General features: G+C 37.9%; 1 protein-coding gene across 1 annotated transcript; it reads left to right on the forward strand.

The window, feature by feature from the left end:
• The first annotated feature begins 2,797 nt into the window (after positions 1-2,797).
• Positions 2,798-13,786, forward strand: pmelb (premelanosome protein b). The gene is made up of 12 exons (XM_042004972.1): positions 2,798-2,864; positions 4,657-4,752; positions 4,839-4,985; positions 5,825-5,953; positions 6,099-6,260; positions 6,415-6,747; positions 9,552-9,779; positions 10,598-10,735; positions 10,832-10,934; positions 11,010-11,215; positions 11,291-11,381; positions 13,407-13,786. The coding sequence occupies exons 1-12, from the start codon at positions 2,798-2,800 to the stop codon at positions 13,567-13,569; spliced, it is 1,863 nt and encodes a 620-aa protein (XP_041860906.1). The 3' UTR covers positions 13,570-13,786.
• The last annotated feature ends 137 nt before the right edge of the window (positions 13,787-13,923 follow it).

The following is a 13,923-nucleotide window of genomic DNA, read 5'->3' on the forward strand; positions in this document are numbered from 1 at the left end:
TTTTCAAGGGATTGTGTAATAAAAAAAAACTTTTTCTCTCACACCAACACTGACTTTAAACTAAACTCACGGTTTCTTCTTTTTACCTTTAAAATATGATCAAAAATTTCATCCAAAGTTACATTTTTTCTGGCTCTGTGTCTCTTTGGAAGAAAGATGGAACATGCTCCATATTACTGTTGCTAAGCAACAAGACGCACCAATTCTTCTGGCAGCATTTTGAAACCGCGAAGCTGCATCAACAAATTACAGCATAATTTTCTTTGCACTTGGAAGAGAACAAATCTACAGCACATTTGTTTTTTGATCCTTTAGAAATCGACAGCACTTAAATTATTACTTTTCCAGTATCGTTCATTTATACGCTTACTTCCTGTTTACCTACAAAAGCAAAAGCAGCTGCATATGAAAAGGCAGCAAAAACGTTCACACTTTAAATTCTGAGACTGTAGAGAGAGAAAGCTTTAATCATTCTGTGACATTTTCTCACTTTTGGAGACAAAATAAAGATCCCGTGGCCAGCTTTGATCCTCAGAGATGTTCATGGCTCTAATTTCCTGGTCAACTGACACAGACCGAAGGTCCCTGCAACATCACAGGATGAAATGAGGATTGTAAAAGGATGGATGGATCTCTGTACATGTCAGAGATGGGGCCAGAGGGAAGTTACAGAGTTCACGGCCAACATTACCAACAGATGAAACACGTTTGACCCGGATTTGCTGTGAATGCTAACATTGTTTAAAAAGAGGTTTAAATTTAAAAAAGTTCTGCAGTTTGGCTTATGATACGAAGACAAAAAACTTTTAACAAAGTAACTTTAAAGTTTTGGGCTTGAAGGACAAAGCCGGATAAATGTAGAGTCACAAGTGCTTCAATAATCCTTATTAACTCTGCATTCCTTCCATTTTTCTCTGCTGGCATGTGTGAGCTATTGTTCTTAAGACATGGAGATAAATCCCCTCCTTATTATATTTTATTTCAACATTTGATTGAAAAACTGAAAGATGTAGCCATAAGCTTTAATCTGATGCAGAACCTTTCTTAAAGTTTAATAAGAGGATTTGACGGCATCAGGACTTGAATTTAGAGATAATCTGCAGATAATTAGGAGTAACAAGAGAAGCAGAACAGAACGGGTCATGTGATTCACAGAGAATCTTAAACTAATACCACAAAAACAGTTTTAAGTTTTTATTGAATGCAACATGTAAACAGTGACAGTCCAGGGTGGGATACTGATTAGTCTGACCACAGTCCAGGTTTCCACTGTGTGATGGTCCATCCCAGATGCCTCTGCGTCCAGAGACGATGCAGGGATCAGAGATGATGGTGTCCAGCTCAGACTTGCTCTTTACACACTGAAATTCCTCCAGATTGTTAAATGATTTAATAATATTTTGACAGTAGAGGGAAAAAAATAGGGAAAATCTCAATCCAAGAGCATTTTTAAAGTAGAGATGATCTGCTTGCAGAGGGCGACTCATGACAACAAGCTGAGGTCTGAAATAACCCTCATTTCATTTAACATTAGCTCCAACTTCCTCCTCTCCCAATTTTCCTCTTTTTTTTGATCTGCTGCAGCTTTATAAAGCTAAATGATAATTAAAAAAAATTAGACATTTACAGAATATTTATATATTTATTTGTTCATCTGTTATTGTTGCTGTGTCTGATTTGACAGTTTATTTTAACATAAGATAATGACAAAAAAAGACAAATGAAGACACAAAAAGAACCAATACAACTAAGCAATATAATACATTACATCATATTAGGATGAAACAACAATAATAATTATAATAATAAAACGAGTAATAATACTCAGCACATAAATTATTGTCTCCTTATAAAACTGTACATGTTTGTAATGGAGCTATGCAGTAATAATAATCATACTAATAACAATAACTATATAATAGCTACAGCAATGACAGCAATAACAATATAGTGATAATAATAATGCATCTGGTGTTTATATAATCTATAATCCTACATAACTTACAATAGCTAAATACAATTTTCACTTTTATAACCAGAGACCAATCAATGATCCTGCTTATGGAAAATGGTAAAAAGGATTTATGCTTTTTCTTATCACTGTTTTTAAAGTTTTACTAACTACATATTTTTGTGTATTATAATAAATTGAATTTATTGGACTTATTCATATCTTGTTGCGCCGGTCTATTTGACTTTTAGTTGTACGAGTGAGTTTTATCATCACTCCGTGGCTGCAGCTTGGCAGGGAAGGGAAAACTGTAGAAAAACAGCAGTGACGGCTTAGAAACTAAACTTTGGTCTGTGCCTCTTCACAAAAATAACAACAAAAGTGGAAAATAAATTAACATATAAAGAAAAAGCATGCACACTATTTAACTGCTGCAGAGGTTCAGACAAGGTCCTCATCAGTCTTTAACCTTCAAAGAAGTCCAGAAACACGACACAATATTCTGTACTGTCCTCATGGGAGGACAACGCTGTCACATAAGCTGCCTTCTCAAATCAATCAGTCAATAGGATGTCTTTGACCCATGCAGTCTTCTCAAGATTATTTCCTTCAATCAGGTCAGGCAGGTTGAATTTCTTGCAGGATGTTTTACATCTTTTCTTCTGTGTAACTTTGATGCCACAGTGCTGCTGGTTGTGTAAAGAAACCAGTAAGTCTTCCTGGGGGAGGGCCAAACAGCAGTAGGGCGGCTCTCTGCAGATAAAAGATCAGTTTGGCTATAAATCTGGTTCTCTGACGACTGCTACTCATTAAAGGGATATTTCACAAGGAGGAGGTAGACTAACCATGGGGATGTTTGGCGGGCTGCTGGTGCTGCTGGTGCTGCTGGCTGTAGCTTCACAAACTGTCGCAAGTGAGTAGCACATATTGTTTAATACTGAAAACAATGTAAATGCTAAAAGTTAGAGGAAGCATCATTTTCATTAACATTTTCATAGCAGGAAAAATGTCTAATGTCCCCCAAAAAACTGTCATTAAACCTATTTAAATTAAATCTAAACTTTATTCAGTTGTCTCTATGTTTTAATATAAAGTCAAATCTGCTTCTTATTCAGCTAATTTAGTTTTAATGATGTTTCCGTGGCTGAAAAATGTCAATAACTGTTTAAATTTAACCCTTTAAGTCTGAGTGGTATGAAAAAAGTGACAGGCATAATCAGCTGCTATTAAAATAATCATTTATTTTCAGCTGTTGCTCAAAGTTTAGACCCATTAGTTCCCAGACAGAAAGTATATTTTAGGTCAAACATGAATGCTTAGAAAATGATTTAGTTGCTAAAAGTGATCAATGAATCATTGTTTTTCAGCATGGTGCTAGCATGCTGTTATCCTGTGTCAGATAGAGGGAAAAAACATGTAGCCTATGATTTATTGTAATTTACTCAGGCAGAGCAAAAGACACAACATATCTGACCCTAATGTTCCTAGGTGTCCCCAGATGTCTCCAGATGTCTCTAGATGTCCCTCTACATCAAGACGTTTAAGATTAACCAGATTATTGTGGAGACATTGTTCATTTACTTTGAGGACATCTTTTTTAATGAGTATTTGGACGGGGTTGAAGAGGCTGAAGAGTTTTTTATTTAGGTTATAAATGACTTGAAGAATGTTTTAATTACATCTACAGGATGAATATGTGCTACATGTCATCAGATATTGGTCTGGTGCAGTAATTCTTCTTGTCCAGACTTTGAGCAGATTCATTTTTACATTTTAGCTCAAGTGAGAAAATCCAGATTTATTTAAAAGTTTAGACTTAAATAAAATTTAAAGTTTCCTTATTTTCCAACAACCCTCTTCATTCTTGCTTTGGAATGAATTGTTGACCAGAAAGAGGTCATTTTCACCCATCAAATAATCTAAATAATCTAAAAAACTTTCTTCCTTGTGTAGCCTTTCAAACAGACCTGACCTAAACAGACAAAACAGCATCTAAAGGGAACATAAAGTCCATTAACTGATTAACAGAGAAACTGTAACTGTGAAAATAAATCAGGTTGAACTCAAAACTACTGTGATTAGGTTTAATCCTAATTCAGCCGTGTGATGCTGTTGATCTTTGATGTAATCCTGCACACGCTCAGCTTAACATCACATGGGTGGGATTGGTACCTGAGGGTTAAACTGGTATTAACCCTTTATTGGGCAAATGATCATATTTGTATGCTTCACTGGAGATACAAAATTCCTCTGCATGTTAGTCCATGAAATCATAGAACCACACTGAGTTCTCCACTCATCAAAGATCAGGCTGCATCCCAGATACAGAGATGCGTCTTCAGCATAAAAAAAAAAAACAAAAAACAAAAAAACATCAACAGAAAAAAAACAAAACAAAAACCAATTAGTACTGTCCACCTACTGCTACCCAACTTTGGTAATTTAAAAAAAAAGTATCCAAGTTTTAAAATCTTGTAATAACTTCCAATTTTATGATAACACTCTTTTCTTTGGTTGGAAATCTACATTTTACTGAGTGTCCAATAAAGGGTTAAAACTTGAACATTCTGACATATTTATATGCTTAACAAGTGGAACTAATTAATTTCATATGTGTTCCACTTCACTATAACTACATTAATAAAGTCTAGTGACGAAGAGGGTTCATCTTGTGTTTTCAGTATATTTATTTTAAATTTTTTTAGAGCCCAAAAACCGCTTCATTCGTTATCCGTCATGGAATAGCAAGATGTACCCGGTCTGGAAAGATGGTGACCAGAGATACAAAGACTCCTGGAAAGGTGTGTGTGTGTGTGTTGTCATGCTGTGGAAACAGATTCTTTGGCTTGGACAGATGTGTAACATGTGTGTCTGTCTGCTGGTGGAGGTGGACGAGTGAGCTTCAATGTCGGGAACGACTCTCCCACTCTGACCGGAGCTAAAGTCACCTTCACCATCGAGCTGGAGTTTCCTCACAACCAGAGGGTGGAGCCAGATGGAAGCGTGGTCTGGGCTAAGGACTGCACAGTCAACGGTAACATACACATACACACACGAGATGAAGATGTGGCTGAAAGATAAAGATCTGTAACATATATTTTTGCTATTGGGTTTTTTCAGAAATGTTTTCCTGAAATATTTTCTTCTCTTTTTATTTCATTCATACATACAATGTGTGTTTCCATCTAAGAGTTTTTAAGCATCACATCTGTAGAACGTCCAGCAGCTTTAAAGACTTTTTGACCCTTCAGAGTTCCACCCAACCATCAGCTGTGGCTGCCCAACATGATGCCCATCAAGCAGGAGATGGTTACGAGAGGATTTCTAGGGGTTTTTAATCAGCCATTTTCGTGGTTTAAAATGATAGCTGACAGGGATAGAGGAGGTCAAGATGGAGTCTTAAAAACAAACAAACAATTCTGTTAAATGATCTTGAGTACAGTTTGTTGGGAACTGACCCAGAACCAGAAACATTACTGACCAGGACCTGACTTTGAACAAATCCTCAGCCTAATGGTAATGATTTACCACATAGGAACCTAATTTTCTTCCTCACAGTGTGACTGGAAGCAGAGTTCCCCCAACACGAGAAATACATAGAAGTATTTTTGCGTGACTACAAGTTAGCAAGTCCAGGCTACGGATTACTCATGTCTGTGACCAGGTGTTACTGAACTAATCTATGGAAAAAGAACAAGATAATTAGGCCCTGCCTGATGTTGGGGGCCTCCAAGCCTCTGCCTGCTGGCTAGCAGCACCTCTGATGAGCTAGCATGTTAGCTAAACCACAGCCTTGAGATACCGCTGCAGTGTTGGTGACCCTCCGTATACCATACATCAATCCATTTGAGTTTTTTTGTACCTCCTTTTTAGGAACCAAGTATTTTGCTTCTGACCCAGTATACCCACCACACAGCGCTGACTGGGAAGCTGTTTTCCCTGATGGAACACCAGTGGGAAAAGACCAGAGGCCAGCCTATGTGTTTGTGTGGAAGACCTGGGGTATGTGAAGCTGTTTTCTGTTGCTTCATCTATCATTTGACTCACGTTGGTCTTTAAATGTTGTGTCCAACAAGCAGGGACATCCCAGCACGATAAACTGGATGAAGTGAATTATTTTCGGCTGAATATTGTGCTTGTTTGGCAGGTCAATACTGGCAGGTTGCAGATGGACCATCCTCCTCCCTGACCATTAATACAGACGACATCCCCCTGGGCTCGTACACCATGGATATTGTTATTTATCACTATCGGAGCAAAGAGAAGTTCATTCCTCTGGGATACGCCTCCACCCAGTTCTCCATCACAGGTTAGTTTGACTGTAGCGTTTGAATGGGAGGTAGGACAAATCTAAAACCCCCACAGTTCTTTCACCAGCACTGAACTGGTAATATGACTGATTAAAATGAAGTAAACAACATTTGCATTTACTCCACTGTCTCATTATTTGGTGTCCTGCTCAGATCAGATCCCCTTTGCTGTCTCCCTGGACCAAGTGAACGATGCTGTGGCTGGGGATTTTAACTTCATTCAAAACAGGGCGATTGCCTTCACAGTCACCTTGCATGACCCCAGCGAGTACCTCAGTAATGCAGATATCACCTTCAACTGGGACTTCGGGGATGAAAGTGGAGCCCTCATATCCAGAGAGCTTACAGTCACCCACACCTATATCAGCTCTGGGTCCTACAAGCCTCAGGTGGTGATCCAGGCCGTCATCCCAGACAAAGCCTGCGACCCACCGGCTGATAGTCCAACCACGGCCCCTGGTCCTCCTGCTGATCAGGCTACCACAGGTAAGGACCAGTACTCGTTTTTCTATAAATTCTTCTTCATGTGGACGTTAAAAAAAGCTTGTGACGCGCTAGTGATGGCCTGTTTTATCCTTTAAAACGCTGCTAGATCTCCGGTGCCCCTGAGCCCCCATCACTTATATCATCAGCAGTTTCTTAGGAACGGTAGTGTGCAACTCTGTGGGGTAAATTGTGATGGATAGTTTACCCTTTAGCTGATCTACAGACATTTTTTAAGGAAATTTAAATCCTGTCCAGGAGGTTTACAATCCCGCCGCAAAATGTAGTGTTTATTCAGACTCTATGGTAAATCCACAGTGATTGATCCATGAAAATATTATTAATCACATTGTCATTATAATAAAAAGATCAATATCACTACTGTGTTGCTAAGAGACCTGAAAATTATGACAAAGCCACGTCCTGTCAAAGTTTCCACCAGTTTCAGGAGCAGCCAAACATCAACTGAGCAGACAGTTTTATGTCTGAACAAAAAAAGAAGAAAAATAATGCTCCTCTATGGCTGGAATAAGATGTTTTTGATGCACAGTGCGCCCAAAAAGCAGATGAGTTGGAGTTGGTTTTATGAGGCTAGTAAGTAAATAGTAGCATAAATAACTGTAAAAAGCAAAAAACAGCTGGAGGAAAACGTGTAAATATGTAAATAGTTTCTGTTGTGTGTTTGTTTCAATACCAATATTTTCTCCTGAAAGCCAAGACTTGAGAGATTGATGTGCAGTGAGGAGACAAACTGGGGAATAAGCATAGTTACTGGGGTCTGTGGGTCATAAGTATTATCATATGGTGATTTCAACCCCGTCGTAACTGCAACAAAACAATCAGTTTGTTTGGCTTAAAGGACACTTCCACAACAATCAAATTCCAGCACCCCCTGTTTACTGTGTAGCTCTACTAAACAGCTGTAGCTGCAGTAATGTTACACAGGATGGAGTAACTTCCAAAAACTAATAACCTGCATTATCTTAAACAAGGAATATTTGACAGAATATTTGAGAGAATATTTAACAGCTTTAGGATGTTAGTTGACGTATTCTGTTTTGATTCTTGATCAGTTATAAATTCTTGTGTTGGTGGTGGGGGTGTGGACTGGGAAGAAAAGGCAGCAGGTCCGGGAAATGAAGGTTATCTGTCAGCTTCAGTGAACATTTGCAGAACTATAAGAGAACTTTCCAGTGTTTTTGGACAACGTTGCCCAGCGCCTTGTCAGCTGTCGGAGTTTACCAATGTCCTCCTTACTGTTCCGCCAAACACTTTGACGTCCCTCAGGAACCCAAATCATTCCTGATATTACACTGGATTTAACCGAACTGGACCTAGAGGAACACTTTGCTGGGATTGGTTAGTCGGGTTTGAGAATTCACAGTTCACTTCTTGAAGAGAAGCACCCAAATCCAGTGAGATCACCAAATGATTTATTCTTTTTAATAAAAGAAAATTAAATAGAAATTGGACTGCAAAATAAAAGTTCCACTTTAAATGAAATACATTTATAAAATAAAAGTGATAAATAAATAATTTAATAAATAAATGAATAAATAAATAAAAGTATTTATAAATAGATACATAAATAAATAAAAAGATAAAGAAATAAGTGTATAAATAAATAAATAAAATATTTTAAATAAATAAATAAAAATAAATTAATAAGTGCAATTAAATAATACATGAAAATGTAAATTTTATTCATTTATTTTATGGGATATTTATTTATTTATAAAACTATTTCAAAGCTAAGTAACCAGCAATCTCTCAAAAGCACCTATAAGCGGCTCAGACCTGCCCCCAAGTGGCAGGAAAACGCCATAACAAGTTTGTTCAAAGCATTACAGTCCAAAGGGAACAGCTTGAAACTAGAAACTAAAGTTGGGCTGTCAGCTTGTTTAGATGAGTCTGATGCAGGAGTTTGGTTCTAAAACCCAGTCTGATGACGGCATGTGTTCATTCCCTTTACTCATTTTGTTTTTTAACTGTAATTATATTATTCATGCATGTCAGATCATTTGGGCTTATTAAATTAGTTAATTGTCTCTTCTTGATATTTAAGTATTATTTTTTATTTTTAAATGAGTCTCTTGGTGAATTTACATATTAATGCTGGAGCTGACAATGGAGGTGGGGGGCAAAAGAAAGAACAAAAAGGAGACATGGCTTTACCAGACAGAAAGCAACAGCATCCGTTGTTTAATCTAGACAAGAAAAACCAGACAACCATCTGCTACACCTGTAAGGAAACAGAAAACCTCCTGCAACATCGTCAAAAAACAAAACTGAGTCATTACCTTTTAAAATTCAGACTGGCTCAGAAAAAAACATGAATAACAACTATATGAGCAACGGAAGTAAGTAAGGAAGGAAATTAAGTAGTCACCACTTGGGTGGCTCACAGTAAACAACAAACAAACAAACAATGCTGCCACAGTGATGAAAGAAACTGCATCATTTGGAAAATTTAAGGTATTAATTGAATAAACACACAAAGCTGACAAATTAATACTATAATTTTCATTTAAGACACAATAGGAACTTTTTTCTTTAACACTGAGGTTTTGGGGAGGAGCAAGCTGTACTTTATGTCGGTTTGATGCCTGATTCAAGAGAAATATATGGCAAAAAGAGAATAACTGCCAGTATGACCAAACCTTGGATGTGCATGGAGTTGAAATGTTACTCTTTTATGCTGACATTATATTTATTCCTGTTTATTTACAAATGCATCTATAGACCAGGATTTTAGCCTCTCAGCCACAAAGATAAATAACTAATTCTACAATATTTTCTTTGTGAAGTGAGAGCTCCTGCTCTGGTGTCTGCTTTACCCCTACTGGTTTCCACCAAGCCAACTGGAATGGATGCCAACCTGGTTCTATCGGACACAGAGGAGGACAACGGCGAAGGTGAGGCCTCCACTGCCTCCGTTCCGCAGTCAGCCCAGGAAACACCCACAGTGGAAAAGACTTCCACTCTTCTAAACCAGCTGCCGGCTGCAGGCCAGACCAGGAACAAGCTAGCGGCAGGTAATGATGATTGTGATCATGATTATGGTTAATAAAGAAATTCTGTAATTTATGGTCACATTCAGATTTCTCCTGATAAAGAAGCTGAGCAACAGGCAGAAACCAGACTTTTCTATCATTTAAATGGCATGTAAATCTTCTAAAAGACGTGGACACTGTAAAACAGGCAGGGTTGTTAAAGAAAGCGAAATAATTCTCTTCTAATTTGTTTTGCGCTGATATGTAGAATTGTTTTTTTCTCAGCTTTTAAATTGTTTTTGGTAAAATTCAGTGAATTAATACAGAACAAATGAAAAATTTTGAAAATGTGAAACATGAAAAATCAATTAAGTTAATTATCAACATTACATTAATAAAAGTTAAAACATGTTTAATTCCTCAAATAAGCTTTTAGTTCATCATCTCAACCAGCTGGTGTCTTTCTTAATAAGCTTTTCACTACATTGTTTAATTAATGTGCATGTGTGAGCCCAACGTGATATATTTGACAGATACAGTTACTGAGACATTTTGCATCATTTTATGGTAAAAACTACACAATAATAATACTATAATAACTATAATATTAATTTTGACATATCACATGGTAATAAATGGTAAATATCCATTTTGTAACATTTTGTTAAAAGGCCAAATAAAGACCTCATATTAAAAAATGTTACTTTTCATACCAGTTTTTCATGGGTCGAGCCTTAAAGGGTTAAAGAAGTACTTTTGTAAATTTGAGTGTCTGCAACATACTTTAGAGTTTACTATCCTGACATAGACGTTACTGGGTATTATTGACAAGATTATAATTCCCTGTTTGCTCTCACCAGATGCACGGAGGACAGTGATGCTAACAGGCCGAGCTGCAGCCGTTGTTGTAGCTAAGAGGGCTGCTGACAATAAACCGTCTGATGATGACTGTGTGATCTATAGATATGGCTCCTTCTGCACTGGCATTGAGATTTTTGGTGGGCTACATTTATCAGAGCTATTTTAATTTATAAAAGTGAATTAAACCATTTAAAATCACCATTAATTATGCTACTTCCCTCTTTTGTTTTAAGAGGGCATTGAAAAGGTTAAGATTGTGCAGATGGACAACACTGTGGTAGCAAAACCTGGAATGGACACCAGTGTTTTAGATGTCACTGTTACCTGCCAGGGAAGGTGAGTACTCCTGCCTTACACTTTAAATCATTAACCCAACAAATTAGCTGTGAAGCTTATCTTTACTTCTTTCAGTTTTCCAAAGGAGGTGTGCAGTATGATTCTGGATGCAGAGTGTTTGAAGCCAATTCACACAACATGCAACGTGGTGGAGCCCTCCAAGGAGTGTCAGCTGGTGTTGCGTCACTTCTTGAATGACTCTGGGGTCTACTGCATCAATGTTTCCTTGTCAAATGATGTTAATTTAGCCGTCACCAGTGCCAAAGTAAACGTCGACATGGGTATGAAGCATTACCACAATATAAAGGTTCCTAACATGTCTGCTCTCCTTACTGACAGTGAGATATTTATTTCAGGCTCAGGTGTTTCCTCTCCTGGACCTGTTGTCATGCTGCTGGGTGTCCTTGTACTACTTCTAGCAGTGGGGATGGCGGCATACTCCTACAAGTAAGAACTATAGCTGTACATGTAGATACCTGTCTTCGAATGAATAAATGAACAAATGAATGAATGAATGAATGAATGAATGAATGAAACTTTATTGTCATTGCAACAAGTACAACAAATTTTTTTCCCAGTACAAACCCGTCCAAGAGTAGACAACAACAACATATAAACAAACAGGATCAGGCAGACTGAGGCAGCAGCCGCCGTGCAGCACAGATGGAAAAGATAACATGAAGGAGAGTAACGGGAGGAGGCTAGAAAAAAAAGGTGTCTCTACATTAGGCCTGACGGGCCCAGTGTAGACATACAAACAAAAACACACCTCAGTACATAAAAGCACATAACTCAGACATTCACAACATAACAAACAAAAACATGGCAGGGGGGAGAGGGTCTCCCAACGCAGCTAAGTGAGAATGCTGCTGAACTCAAGCACATCAAATTCAGATTTTCACTCGAAAGAAGCCTGTGTCTTTCTTCCATTGCTTTTACATGAACTCATTTAGCTTATGCAAAAATTTATCCAAAGTATTGCACAAATTTATGGGAAAATATGGGCTTCAGTATTTTCCCTAAGGAAGATGTGACCTGAGAAAACCAGGGACTCTCCAACTGATAACCACACTAGTTCTGAGCTACAGCTGCCCACTGGCCATTCACCCATGAGTATCTTTAAACTCTCATGTCTCTTTGACTTGATGTCCCCATGAAATCAAATGTTGGTCAAATATTTATAAATGATCTGTCTTGTAATATATTATTCATGCACCAGTATCTGCCCAACAATAACAAAAACATTTGGTTTTAAAATGAGCTTGATGTTTCACCCAAGATGTGGACACAACTCTTGCCCTTGCTTTTGGTTATACAGTTTCTACTGTTTCTACCTATGAGTCCGGGTTAGTACGGAATGGGTCAGTGCACATTTTTCTCTGTTTCCACAGGGAAAAACTGGGAAGGGTGCCAGAATATTCAATCTGACCCATCCTACTTTTTGGGACCTTTCCACCGGGGTCCCGATTGTAGTGACACAACCCTAACGGGTGGAGCTTGATACACTGCAGTCCATTGATCACATTAATCACTTCCTGTGCAACTCCACAATAAGAACAAAGCAAGAATAGCTCCATGTTGAAATATACAGTTGATTTTTTTGTATCAGTACAACAACCAGAGTACCAAAGACACATAATCAATCAATCAATCAATCAATCAATCAATCAATCAATCAATCAATCAATCAATCAATCAATCAATCAATCAATCAATCAATCAATCAATCAATCAGTCAATAAAAATATCCTAAACAAAAGTAGCTCTTCTATAAACCCACTGGACATCTCAGTGACTGTGTCAGCAAGCAGAGTATGAGGAATGAGGAGTGAGTGGAGATGAGTGTGATCGTGCAAATATGACCAAGCCTTCGCGGAGGCTAGAGGCAGACTAGGGAACCCAGAGACCCAGGCGATCAGCAAGGTCTCAAGGTCAGGGCCAGAGGGATGATCTGGGTTGGCATAGGCCACCCCTAACATCTGATTGGCCAGCAGGTGCCACCCTAAGAATAGGCAATCAAATTCTAACAAATTTATCGTAAAATTTACTTTACCTGGGTAAAGCTGAGATGTCCAGTGTCAGTGAATGTGACATGGCAACAATGGATGAGATTATTAGAATGTACATTCTCAGAAAGAAACATAAAAAAGGGCAGTGCAGTACACAGTGGTGGGCTGTGCAGCCATTAAATACATTTCAGCTTCTTTGCTCCTTTTCCTGGTTGCATATGAGCCAGATTGCTCAAGGCTACACCTCATGGTTTCTGGTGGTACTGCTTCATTTGGTACAATGGGTACGCATGTGCAAGCTCTCTGAAATACGACAATGATGCAGAGAACGGACTGTCTGTATAAGTTATAAGATATTTTAGACCTCTCACATAGTCACTGCATTATCTAATTTTCACTTAGTACTTTCTCTTGAATAAATTGAAGTGTTTAGCAGCTTGTCTGTTTGTGGTTTTCTCCAAAGGCGCTTTAAGTCCTACCGTTCTTTGAAGGAAGACATCTCTGCATCTGAAGGCCTTCAGCATGTGCGGGCCCTCAACTGTTCGGGACCATCAATGTTCTGGACCTCCCTTACCAGACAAGGAGCCATTGACAACTGTCCCCTGCTACAGGACAGGCTACAGTGAATTCTACAAAACTCAACAGCATCTAATCTAAAAAAAATGACAAACTCCTGGGATCTTTTTTTTATATACTTTTTTAAAAAACATGTTTTTTCTTTTTGTTACTTTTGGATTTAAAAAATTCAAATGTGTAATCAGCAAAAATCAGATGAATAAAATCATACTTAATCCTGAAATCATGTCTTAGAAATGCAATTTGTTTTTTGTTTTTTTGTATGTTCTTAAAACAAGTTTGAATGTGAATTGTTTAATTTGGACAAAACTGAATTTGGATGTTTTTCAAATAAAATTTATTTAAATTGTGTTGCCTGAATTACTTGTTTGAGAAAATAGTTGACCCATCGTTATAAAGTTTCA

Source organism: Melanotaenia boesemani, chromosome 13 (genome assembly GCF_017639745.1).
Source record: "Melanotaenia boesemani isolate fMelBoe1 chromosome 13, fMelBoe1.pri, whole genome shotgun sequence".
In the NCBI taxonomy this organism is placed as follows: Eukaryota; Metazoa; Chordata; class Actinopteri; order Atheriniformes; family Melanotaeniidae; genus Melanotaenia; species Melanotaenia boesemani.